The 13,579-nt window shown below is 26.9% G+C and overlaps 1 protein-coding gene and 1 long non-coding RNA gene across 5 annotated transcripts in view; both read right to left on the bottom strand.

The window, feature by feature from the left end:
- Positions 1–827: 827 nt before the first annotated feature.
- Positions 828–13,579, bottom strand: part of LOC147816456 (uncharacterized) — a 28,041-nt gene continuing 15,289 nt past the window's right edge. The window contains exons 1-3 of one of the 4 annotated variants that reach the window (XR_015433800.1): positions 3,590–4,145; positions 1,647–1,793; positions 828–981 (exon numbers count right to left, since the gene is read on the bottom strand). This is a non-coding gene — a long non-coding RNA (uncharacterized LOC147816456). The other 3 variants (XR_015433802.1, XR_015433801.1, XR_015433803.1) reach the window with 3 other exon arrangements.
- Positions 10,793–13,139, bottom strand: LOC107457003 (uncharacterized). The gene is made up of 3 exons (XM_016075020.4): positions 11,423–13,139; positions 10,977–11,295; positions 10,793–10,894 (listed from the first exon to the last, which is right to left on the bottom strand). Exons 1-2 carry the CDS (start codon positions 11,934–11,936, stop codon positions 10,985–10,987), a joined length of 825 nt encoding a protein of 274 aa, XP_015930506.2. The 5' UTR covers positions 11,937–13,139; the 3' UTR covers positions 10,793–10,894; positions 10,977–10,984.

Genomic DNA, 13,579 nt, shown 5'->3' with positions numbered 1-13,579 from the left:
TCTATTTTTTTTAGGAAAATTAGTAAAGGAAAAGGGAGTAAAACAGTTAATAAACAAACGTATCTAAAGAAAAGAATAATGTATCATTTTAATACAAAAATATGCAAGATAATTGGTTTTCACATTTCTATTGCTTGGAATAAAAACTTGGCCATTATTAAAAAGTCTAATTGAATGTACCCTTTGAACACCAAGGAAGGTTACCATTCTCCTAATTAGCGTTAGTTTTCAGGAAAGAATATTTCTTATTAAATTAAATTATGAGACGTATTGAATCTTTTATGTACATTGTAATTTATGATTGCTTCATTATTGCTCATATTGTTTAATGTAGTAGATATATTAAATATCTTATAATAAAATAATGAATAATTTTTATTTTAATGTTGCTCTAATACTGAGAACTTCGCATTAATGTTTAAATTTCTCGTATGATCAGTTGAAACTAGTTAATTGGCAAAATAATTCTCATTACATTCTTCTGCAAAACTTACTAAAAAACATTTTATATTATAAATAGTTTAAATGAAGTTGTGACTATTTTATCAAAAACTCAAAATAGATGTTTATGGATCACATACTTTATTGTTTAGTTATTGTGTCAATGATGCAATTTAAAAAACAAATAAAATTAGAAAATTATCTGTTTTTATATACAAACTAAAACAGCTGTTGCCATGTTTTGCTGAAGAATTGTTAGCTGAAGGCATACTTAAATCAGTATCTTGAAAATATTAAAAATAACTTGTTTTAAGGATTTATCTATTTTTTGCAGCATAAATTTAGTGTATGCAAATAAATATGAGAACAGAAAAAAATAAACAATATTAGAATCACATAAGTGAAACTTTTATTTACACTATTATTTCCTTAATTTTTTTACAGAATAAACTCTTCTTTCTTTAGCATGGCGCAACCAGCCTCTAATAATGCTTCCAACTTCATTTACTTTAGTGTATGTGAAAACACTGCAAACAGCTTCTAAAACATAACAAAAAGAAAATATAAACAAACCAGTAGGTATTTTCATGAATAAACATAAAATTATTTCAGAACCTATTAAAAAGGTATCTCAAACTAAATTAGTAGAAGCCCAGATTTCTGTTACTCTCAGGGAAAATATTATGGGGTAACCTTGTTAAGCTGCTTTTTCAATTGCCCATCATACGTAACTTAATACTAGTTCACAAAAAATAAAATGATTTGATACATGTTTGATTCATTGTTATAAGAATAATCTAGTAACAACAACTGTAATAATGATAAAGCTATTAGTACACACAAGCGCAAGTCAAAAAAAGTGTTGGATAACTGAAGTATCGTATGATTACCATTCTACTATGACTGGAAAAGAAGATGGTGATACTAATAACAATATTATTTCAAACAACACACTCATAAATTATTCCAATGTTTGAAATTTATAAACTCTTTGAAAATTCATGGAATACTAAATTTATAGTATATTAAAAAGTTTGGCAACTTTAGCAACACAAATTTTAACTATATACTGTCAAACTACAAATGGAATAATATATATATATATATATATATATATATATATATATATATATATATATATATATATATATATATATATATATATATATATATAAACAGGGATTAAATATTACCAATAATTGCACCTGACACTCTGTAACCAAAAAATCTTTTTTTTCATTATTGCCCATCCAGCTTTAGAGTTCAACAACATCATCAGGCATGATGTGACGAATAGCTTGTCTTGTACGTTCTTTAAAATCAGTTCCATCAAGACTTTGCAATCTAGCAGACTATGAGAAAGAAAAAAAATTATACAAATAAAAATATTTTAAAAAAGCAAATTGACATGTAAATGATATAATTAATAAAAATTTATTTTAAAGAAAACAAAATTTCATTCTGAAAATAGTTTATCGTAAATCTATCCTTGTAAAAGAACGAGCTCTTGGAGAATCAAGAAAAAGACAATACTAAAATTTAGCATACAATTTTTTTTGTAAAAATACAAATATGTAAATACTAATTAAATGTTTCAACCACAATTATCAGTTAAAAATGTTAACAAAAATTTAATAATTGAGAAAATATGCAGATCAACTACAAGTAAGTTTTATATGCCTTTTAAAGCACTAAATATTTTATCTTAAGAGATCATTGAATATTTTTTAACCCCGTCAAAAAATACATATTATGAAACACAAGATACCTACCTAAAATATATCTATAAAAGTAAACTAAGAATTAAAATGTAAACGCATATATTTAAACCAGCTTCACAATGCAAGAGGTGAATAATGACAAATATATTTACAAGAACTTTTTAAAAGAAAATAAACTCCTTACAGATTCAATAACTTTTTTCAATACTTTTATTAACTTTTCAATATTTTTTTAAAAAAAAGTATTTCTTGAAATACTAAGTAGTGAGCATGAAACTAAGCATTAAGCAGGAGAAATTCTAATAACTGCTTTTGAAACAATGACATTAAAATGAGAAAATGTAGACACTATTCTGTATAAAATTAGTTACACATATAGACATTTTGATCGCGTCCATATGATTCTTTTTTAAATAATAAACTTAACTAATATTTATATAAATATAATTTATGAACTATTTTTAAAAAGATATGAATTACTGAGATAGTGAAAATAATGTAATTATCTTCAGCAGTTAAAATTGATAGCCTGATTAAATTTAATATAATAGTTAGATAACTTTGCAACTTTTTATTAATTTTAAGACAGATTGATTATGAACAATCATATAAGGAGAAAAATTGAATTCATTGCAGCAAATGCTGCAATTTACTCAGACTAGGACGGAAAAAAAAACCTGCAGCCCTTTTGCCTGGTTATTTACTTGGCTAAGTATCTCTAATTTTAAAAATCCCTATGGACCGCATTTTTTACACAAGGGAACGCTGCAAGCTCTATACGCCTATACTTCCAGGTTACTGTTTCGGGTGTATTTTAAAGCCATTTGGCTCACAACGCGATCATTGTGTTTTGAGAACTTGCAAGAGAACATTGTGATTCTTGCAAACGTGGTATTTGATTACTTATTACTTGTGTTTACAATGCTAAAGGTGCTAACACTAACGTAAGATGATGCACAGCTTGCAACAAGAACAAACAATAATAAACAAATTGAAAGAGGCCAAATCAGGATTGCCAAAAAAGGGAGTTATTCAAAATCTAGCAACCATGTCACCTTTTTCGCAATGCATCTCTAAAGAAATAAAACAAATTTTCACTTCTTACTCACCAGAATTACTTATCGTTACTATCTTATGAAATACAACAGATTTGAGCTTAAAAATTATATAATTTATTTCTTTTGTTAAAAACAAAATTATCAGTTTGAAAATATAGCCTAGCAGAATAAGCAGTAGCAAGTATTGAGTTGGAGATTGTTATTGTTTACATTTATATTGAAAACACCATTCATAGACAATTTATAGACAAAACTTTGTAAAAAATGGTAAAATAACAATATACTAAATAATGAAGATGAATAGCAACATTGAAATAATTTAAATGTCATTTCATTTGTAATTAGAAGAAATGATTAATTTAGGGTTACCAAAAAAACATGCCAAATAACAAGTTGAACTTAAAGGAAGAAAACAAAAATAATAGAAAGAATGAGTTATCAGAACAGATAAAAAGGGATGATTATCATAACTACGGCAAGGCCAAGTGCCGCAAATTTTTTGGCGACCTATTTAGATAGGTCGCCAAGGGGTAGGAGGAAAAAGAGAAACCCGATCATGACATCACGACGGAAAGGGGGAAGATGGGGGAAAGAAAAGGCGCTCTCTAAGAGGAGAGGACCGAAAAAGAACGGTGTTACCGTCGTGATATCAGGAACGGGTAGAGAATCGAAAGAACGGGTAAGGAAGATAAAAAAAAATCGCATGCGGAATGTTAAAACGGGAATAAACAAGTACAAGCATAAAATCAAAAAATAAAAGAAACAAGAATAATAGAAAAGCAAATCATAGGATAAACATAAATAAAGACTTACTTTTGGAATCTTCATTGAAGAGAGTAATCCATGTTGAAATTATAAATAAAGGTTCAGCAAACGTACTAATTTCACTTTTTTTTTTTATATAATATACTCTACTGTACTCTGAATTCAACTATTTTTATAATTAAAAAATATAACTACATATATGATACAATAAAGATTGGATTTAAATTCCACAAAGGAATTTCTAATTTTATATTAATTTATTTAAATGAGTAATTTTTTTTTAATATGAAAACAAATTATTGTTAATGCATAATTTTTTTCTTCGGTGTTTAATCATTCTAAAAAGATTTTTTTTGACATTAAAAAAATATATATATATATAGGTAAATAAGTGGTGATTCTTCTAGGCATAAATTTTAAACTAATTTATAATAATTCTAAATGTTTAATGTTAAACTTTTGAAAACAACAGTAATTAAAAATAAAGAAATATTTCGTTTTATTTACAAGTTATAAAATTTTCAAAATATAAAGATAAGAAACTTACATAATTAGGCATAAAAACGGAGTAAAAATAAATAAATAAAAATACAGTATCTATCCACAATTTATTTTTAAATCTCAAAATAATAACATAATAAAGAGAAGATACAGTATATTTACGAAAAATTAATAGATAACTGGTGATTATTTAAAACCTAAATTTGAAATTAACTTGTATTAGTTCTAAATTCTTAATGTTGCTCTTTTATAAAATTTTCAAAATATAAAGATAAGAAACTTACATAATTAGGCATAAAAACGGAGTAAAAATAAATAAATAAAAATACAGTATCTATCCACAATTTATTTTTAAATCTCAAAATAATAACATAATAAAGAGAAGATACAGTATATTTGTGAAACATTACGCCTTATTTACACGTAATGACATTTTCGTAAAATAAAGAAGGAAACTTACGTTACAAGAAGTAACACAGGAGGAAAAAAAGATAAATAAAAATAATATTCGTAAACTGAAAATTCATAACTTAATTTTAAATCTCAACTAACTAACGCTTTTTAAATTAGGGAAACGTGTTATTTATCGAAATATTAATTATTAATCAATATATTAACTCGACAAAAATAGATTACACTAAGACGATTAACAGCAATGATTGTTTGATGATGCAAATAAAAGGAAAAAGGCGCTCTTTTCCTTTTGAACCAATCAGAATATCCGAAATTCTGCTTTAGGCGGGATACTGGCCAAAGAAGCATGTGATATATTTCTTCCAATTAACGCTTAGGAGTGGATGACGAAAGCTTTTCGCGGGGAACAAGGGGGATTATCATATCGACGGGGAAAGGATAAAAGTTGATGTAGTGTATATCCATGAAAATCCATATTTTAGAATGAATTTAAATGCAAAGATAAATTATAATATTTAAATGGAATAAGAAAAGAAGAAAAAAATTCGAACAAAATACTCTTAACTGGTTTCGTAAATGCAAATAAGTTTAAAATTTTATTGCCCTCTCACCCTAAACCTTCATAATAAAATTTGTTTGAAGATCAATTTTTTTTCTTCTTCATGAAATAATAGTTTTTGTGTACCACAAGTTCAAAAAATATATTATAGGAATTAAAATAATCAATAAACTTGAATGTTTCAAGGCGTCGAGATTTCTTGAAGTAATTGTTAATATTTATGTGAGAACTATAAATAGGGTGAGAGTAAAATCTAAATTAAATTTGATCCCTAAAATTTTTTTCTAACGTTTAAATAAGTAGATATAATATATATATATATATATATATATATATATATATATATATATATATATATATATATATATATATATATATATATATATATATATATATATATATATATATATATATATATATATATATATATATATATATATATATATATATATATATATATATATATATTTATATATATATATTATACTTTTCACTAACATTGATTAATTTTTATGTAACTTTAAATGGTATTTACAGTTTTTGATGCTAACACAGATTCAAGGCCGGATTTACGTATAAGCTAAATAAGCTGTAGTTTGGGGCCCCGAGATGACAAGGGCCCCCAGATCCTACTTTCCCCTCTCTTTTTTTCAGTTTTATTCGGAGCTGGGGCCCTCAGAAGCCGGAAGTGCATTTTTTCTCTTTTTTATATTGTCGGATAAATGACTGAATAAAAATAAATATAAATAAATGACTGAATAAAACAAAAAACTTCGCTGTCAATAGTTGGAAACATATCAAGCAATTTGAGTATTAATAAATTATTTATACTTAAACAATTTTTTAATTTAAAAGGTAAAAAAGTTTTTTTTTGCCCCATCTATTTAATATCTGTTTCTAAAGATCAGAATTCCCTTTTATTTTACTTTAAAATTGTACAAATGATGTATTTAATGCTTTCATGTGATATGCAGCAGTTTTAAGTAGCACTTTAAAATATCTAAAAAAGGACAGAAATTGTGAGTTCAAAAAAAAAATTAACTAATACTTTTGAATAAGAATTTAAATAACTACACACGTTTAATTTACTATCACATTCTATATAGCATTATTTAGAGTAGACAATTGCGTGTGGGTGTGATGATGGCGTAATAAAAGAGGCACACAAAAAAGTTAAAATCCTCAATATTATATTTTTAAACTCCTCGAAAGTGTAGTAAAAGAGGTATACAAATTAACTGTCGCAAACAAATTAATATTAAGTAAGAACGAAACAAAAATGATATCGAAATATGCTGAATCACTAATGAGATCGTGATGAAAGACATCGAAACCTATTTGATTGTAATGGTATAACTAGAAGGTGTTTCTAATATTCTGAAATCTATTATACTTTAATTTTTTTTTTCTGTCACAAACTTTATCAGTAATTAAAAATAATAAATTCGTTAGATTTCAATATAGGTTGTTTTTTCGTTGATTAAATGTTAAACATTAACAGATATTTGTCTTTTAAAACATTTAATTCTATAATAAGCTAATTATTCTACAATTGTAATTATCTAAAACTAATTGCTAATTGATATAAGGCTTTAGTGTGTTCCATTGATATGTCGAATGCTCGTTTTGGCTGGATACCCGGGACTGTTGCTCTTTCACATCCTAGCCACTATACACCATCAAGAGCAGAGCTGATACTTTAAACTCGTATGACATTTATTCTCTCTGATATTTAATAGACCCTTTAATATATCCTTAAAAATGTAAGCCAAAAATTTACATAAATAATGACAATTGTTTTCTTGCACAAAAATTTAACAAATGTACTTAAAATAATTAAAAAGAATTGAATAAATAATGAAGAAATATTTTCAATATAAACATCAATTAAATAATATCAAATTACAAAATGGTCTTTTTATTTTTACAAACAGTATTAATGTAACGGCCCTCACCTGCTCCAGGGGCTGCTGAATTGGGTTCAAAATGACAAGGCTACGGAGTAGAATATTAGTAGTGGTAAACTCGAAATTGGGTCGACTGTTCAACGACTGTTATAAAATAAGCTAATAAATGTGGCCGGGATAGCCTGGTTGATAGGGCGTTGGACTCGTGCTCGTGAGAATGGGAGTTTGAATTCAGCCGGCAGAAGAATACCCATGTATAAAATCGTGACTGGTGCATGTTTAATTTGTCGGGGTCACAAAGTCATCCAAGTTCTCTTAACAAAGAAATACCTCTGGGTACTAATCTAGCAGTTCTCTCATCTTCTGGATTGTTTTCAAAATTACAAGACCACGGAGTTGAATCTTAGTAGTGGTAACTCGAAATTGGGTCGGTTGTTTATAAAAAAAAATAAAACTAATATTCAAATTGTATTTTCTTGTTTTCTTTCTAACTCTTTGCATATTTTCTACGCACTTTCAAAATTTCATGTTTCTAAGTCTTATAGATTTTGTAACGTAAAAAAAAAAAAAAACAATTGAGAAAAAAATTCGCGAAAAAATCATTAAAAATTGCAAATAAAATATATTCAAAATGAATCTAAAAAAAAACTCTGTTAAATATATAGTGGCCCAGCACGCCAAATTTTCACTCTGTGCTTAAAATGTGTTTCTTTTGTAACTTTTTTCCCTCGTTCAAAAAATATGTGTAATAAAAGAAAGGTTCTACATAATAGTCTCATCTCAATTAATATATTTAACAATAAACTAATATTAGCAAATTTTTTAATAATATAATGTTAATACTCAATAATAAAAAATAATGATAGTTTACTTTAGGTGTATAGAAATGGAATTGAACTTATAAGGGCCCATCATTTTCAGTAGCTTAGGGCCTCACCAAGCTTAAATCCGGCCCTGCACAGATCATTTATAATTGTTTATTGATCATAAAACTTAGTTTATTTAATCAAAATGCTATACTATGCATTAAATACTATTAAAAAGTAAAGTTTCGCGAAAATTGAGAATTTAAGATTGAATATTGCACTCCCCTTTTAATCGAATAACCCGCTTGATTGTATAGTTTTGGCTGGAATTCATACTCATATTCCATTTAAAAAATATAAATAACTGACTGTTTAAATAATAATAACACACTGATTAAATTATCTGTGTTTATAGGTTTAATTGTGCTTTCCATTCAAATTATTTACTTTGTTAGAATTATTCCCAACTGTATTTATACTACTGACTTATAAATAAGTTTTCATTTTTTAAGAAGGTATATTATTAAATTTTTTAATTTATTTTAAATTCTAAAATCATTTTTTAAATAAAGTTTCTTTTTTTAAAAAATGTATCTTTAAATACTCTTGTTCTAATAATTTTCAGTTTAAATTATGGAAAAAAAGCTGCCAAATGATTAGGTTTGAAAAAAAAAATTCGTGTAAATTTAAAAAAATTTTGTTTACTTTTTTTTTTAAATAGTTTATGCTCAGAAATTGTCTTGTTGCATGACTTTAATTATTTTTTTATCAACTATGAATTACTGACTTGTTTTAATAATGTGTTATAACTGCTTTTTGATAACCCATCGACTGATTCAAGAAAGGAATGCTTAATTTTACTCGCTTGCTAAGCAACCAATTTTAGACTATTAAAACAATTGAAGTAATGTTCTGTGATTTCTCGGAGAGTTTTAATTAATCACAGTTAATAGAAAATACCTCGAAGTTCTTAGGCAATAGACAATTTTTAAGCTGACTTTTTTATCTGGCATTATTTGGAATTTTTATGTTGTTTTTGCTTTATAATATACCAGTATTTCACACTAAAATTAAATTTACATAACTTATTATAACTATATACAAAATTTTAGGAATAATCATTTTCAGCAGTTTTAATCCAGTCTTCTGAGCAAGAAAGTTTGAAGAAACAGAAAAAAAAGGTAAAAAAAAAGGAAAGAAAAAAAATCCTTAATGTAAATTGTATAGTAATTCTAATGCACATTATTATCGCAAAAACATTAAATATTATCTAATCATCGCATTGTATCGGGGAATATAATTTATTTATGATTTCATTAATGAGACGATGTGACAGTGCGTCGGGGGAATTTTTCTTTAAAATTTTCTTAAGAATGTGGTGACAACGCGAAATAATAGAATGCTTCGTAAGCCTCTCATCCTCATCACGAAATGCAGTCATGACGCTACACATGGTAGGTTTGTTTCATCATCCATTTACATCTCTAAGAAATGGTAATAGAATTTTTTATTGATTTCGTCTTCAGATATAGAAGATGAACAGTTATATTTTTTCGTAAAATTTAGTTTCAATGCATATAATTTTTATTCCCATTTTAAACTGAAGTCTAAAAACTTATGGATTGAAAATTCTAAAATTGTCGTCTACTATTAGAATTGGAAAGTAGAATAAAACAGTCACGGTCATTGTTATGGCTGAAACTTTAAAATATGAATATCATTGCGTATAAGAAAGTGTTTTTACTTAACCTGGTTTGAAACCACTGAAATATAGTCTGATAGGTAATAAATTTTCAAAATATTTTTAAGAATATGGCGAAATAATAGAGTGATTGTCAAACCTCTATTTGCTTTTATTTTTCTTAACAAGATTTTTTTCTTAGCTAGCAGGTAAGTTTTCCTCTAATCAAAACTTGCCAATAATTTAAAAAGAAACTTTAATTTAAACGAAAAAACTTTAATTAAATTGAAGCACTTTTCTATTTCTTATTGGAATGCTTTAAAATAGGAATGTCTTTCATATATAAATTTCCTAATGTATGTTCATTTTTGTTTAGATTAAGGGATTATCTGATTTCTCCCTCGCATCATAGAATTTTATTTTCATTATTATTTATTTATTATTAGTTTGAAGGAAAATTACATTTCAGTAAATTTCCTAATTTTGTTCGAAATGTTATGAATTCTAAAAAACATATTGTCAAAGATGTAACATTATCGTGAATAAATTTTGCAATCTAAGATTGAAATTTATTTTTATCACCTTTATTTCTCTGATTTTTTACTCTAATTTAACTAACGTCTTAAAATTTCCAATTTTTTCCCAAAAAGATTGTTTCATTTGAAATATTAAGAATTTTAATATCTGATATGGTTGAACATTTTAAAATACCAATAAAAGAGGCTTGTGTAAAAAGAATTCTAAATTTTTACATTTTGGTGAGGCGTCAGTAACATGTTACAGTCAGAAAGGTTTAGATAAATTAAAATTTTGTGTTCAAAAGCTATATAAATCAAACAGATAAGCAAATTTGTATTTGACTGTAACATGCTTCCAGCGCAAGGGACGAGGACCCCCCTCACCTGTTGCGCCAAAAAAGTTTTTTTTTTTGTGTGAAGTGGCGTCTGCCCCACCACTAACACACTTTTTTTTCTTTTTTTTTTCTTTTTCTTTACTTACCTCCTTTCTGATTGCCTCTTCTGCTAATTCCCTGTAAATAAGCTGAAAGTAATAATTTAAACCATGTTAAATTTACATGAAATCTAGAGCAAAAAAACATGGTAAGGTTAATCCTAATAATTACATCAAATATCACCAATCAGCTTCTGTCCACGTTGCATCTTCAGGGTCATCTACAAATGGAACATCGTCGTCATCACTGAGTTCGATGACTTTAGGCTTTTTGGGTTTAGGCATAAGTGCTTCAATCCCTTCGGATTCAGGTGTGGGAACTTCCATCTCCAGGAGTTTCAATCCATCGACGCGGTGTCCGTCCTTATACCCCGGGTAGACAAGGGCGATGTCTCGCAGGAATCTGTCTATTTTTTCGCCTAAAGTTTCGACCTCGTCGAGCCTTATCCTTCGGTAAAAATGTAGGGCCATGTATTGTCGCAGTAATTTGTCTGTAAAATTAAAAAAAAAAAAAAAAAAAAAAAAAAAAAAAAAAAAAAACAAGAACTTTGAGTTGTAAATAATATAATTACCTGCTGCAATCTTAATGAATCTTACCCTGAATGAATGAAATCTTACCCTCTCCACCTAATTGATGGTAATTGTGGGAGGCTATCACTTCAGCTACTTCTCTTAAATAACTAAAATAATCGACTACAGTTGTGGTCGACACGGTCGTAGTTGGTTTTCTAGTTGGACCTCCTAACCTTTGCCCTTGCGTCGATCGTCTAAATAAAGTTAGATGCTCTAAAACTGAAGTTATTCGTTCTTTACAAACGAATTCGATAATTATAATGAAAACGTCTTCGATTGGTATCCGACATCCTTCGAAGAAAGTGTTATCCGTTGGGCTGACTTTGCCATTACATGGATCCACTTTTCTTCCGCGTTTAGTACATTGGAAACAATATCCAATTTTGCTTCTCGAGTCTTTAACAACTCGAGTTGAACAGCCGCATTTGGGACAAAGAGGTTTATCCTCAGGTTTTATAATTAGGCAGTAAAACTGCAAAATCTCTATTAATAAAGCGAAATCGCTTAAAATCGAGCCAAAACCGCTGTAGCGGTTGAAATTAACAAGTGCTGGATGCATGACGATTTAGCTATAAAACTAAACTAATGTAACCGAAATCTCAGGGCAGAATGTGAAAAATCTCAGGGCAGAGCTCAAGAGTTATTTGGTGATAAATTACGTGATGTCCAATTGAAAACGCTCCTTTACTTTTTACCCAATGAAATTCGAGTTCTAGAAAGGGACGAAGAAGGGGGAGTGTTAAAGGGTCCTATGATTGCACAGAATTTCCGCATTGGTTTGTATTATTACCCATTTTATTAAAATAAAAAGTTAAAATTTTAATATGAGATCTAAAAATAATTCTAAAAAATTTTGCAGATCTAATGCATCACCACATACTTTGACAAAGATTCTAGCACGGAATCAGGCTTTTTTAATATTTCATAATCATTCACATTTAACACTTTCAATTTTAATACATTTATCTTGAAAAATAATTTAAATGACTATACGGCAAAATTGTTTGGTATCAAAGCATGCAGTAATTTTCTTTTTGTAGTCTGAAATCGATATGTTCTACATCTTAAATATTTTAAGTTTAATAAATTCTCAACCTACTCAGTTTTTCAAAAATATTAAACTGATTCTCTTTAGGTATGTTAGCATAATGAAAATGGGCTATTTATTATTACTTTAAAAACTTTGTTTTCAATAACAAGGAAAATTTAAATAACAGTAACATTTCAGCAAATTTTTCTACTATTGATCGATTAATTAAGAAACTACAAAAATGTTTTTGTCATTACCCCATACACCGAGCTAACAAAAATTATGCGATCTTCTGTAAAAAATTCTTTGTTGAACTTTTGAGTAAGGAGTTAAAAAGTAGTAAAAATATGAAGCTTAGTAATATAAATGACAATATCATCATTAATTTCCTTTTTAGCTTCATGTAAGAAATTAAATATTATATTTTGAGATCTAATTTTTAATATTGCAATATATTTTATACTTAATTATTAGTCCTAAATTAGTATTAGATCCACATGTGAATGTGGGTCTAATACTTACCTAACCTAACCTTGCACTATTTTCTCTAACTACTTAAATTATTAACACTTCACTAATAATCAACCTATTTTAGAATTTATTTCACAAAATAAGATTAATTCTATTGCGCCTTTTGATTTCCAGAATCTTTCAAATAGGATTCCCCTTTCTAAACTAAAAGATGTTCTTTTGAGTTACTACTACAATTTTAAAAATAGCTCTAATTGCGATTTAGATTATTGGAAAATTTTAATTAGTTTTTGTCTTTTTTAATAATTATCTTCACAGTGGAAAAAATATTTTTGTTCAATTTAATGAAGTACTACAACTATCTAATTTTTCAACTCTCTTAGCTAACTTATTTTTACACTATTAAGAAAAAATTATACTCTTAATATTAAATTTGATTTTAGAATCATTGATGATTTAATTATCTTCAATTTTCAAGATTATACAATTATGTTAAATGATATTTTCCCCGAGGAAATAATCTTACTTCGTAATTATTATGATAACATTAATTTTAATTATTTTTATTTTGGTACTATAACTACTTTGTTGAACAGATTTTGATTTTAATATAAATAAACTAATTACTTTGAATTCTTATGTTTCTATAAACATCTATTTCAAAACCATTTTCAATCAAATGAATGAAATTAAGAGAAAAT

The sequence above is a fragment of the Parasteatoda tepidariorum genome, chromosome 1, assembly GCF_982258835.1.
Source record: "Parasteatoda tepidariorum strain Cologne lab strain chromosome 1, Ptep-v5.0, whole genome shotgun sequence".
NCBI classification, from domain to species: Eukaryota; Metazoa; Arthropoda; class Arachnida; order Araneae; family Theridiidae; genus Parasteatoda; species Parasteatoda tepidariorum.
This window is presented reverse-complemented; position numbering and strand designations above follow the sequence as displayed.

What these genes read in the sequence shown, in the direction of transcription:
- LOC107457003 (XM_016075020.4), bottom strand. Translation starts at nt 11,936, where the DNA reads ATGCATCCAGCACTTGTTAATTTCAACCGCTACAGCGGTTTTGGCTCG. An exon ending in CCATCAATTAGGTGGAGAGG is followed by an intron (nt 11,296 to 11,422) that starts GTAAGATTTCAT and finishes TTAATTTTACAG; the next exon opens with ACAAATTACTGCGACAATAC.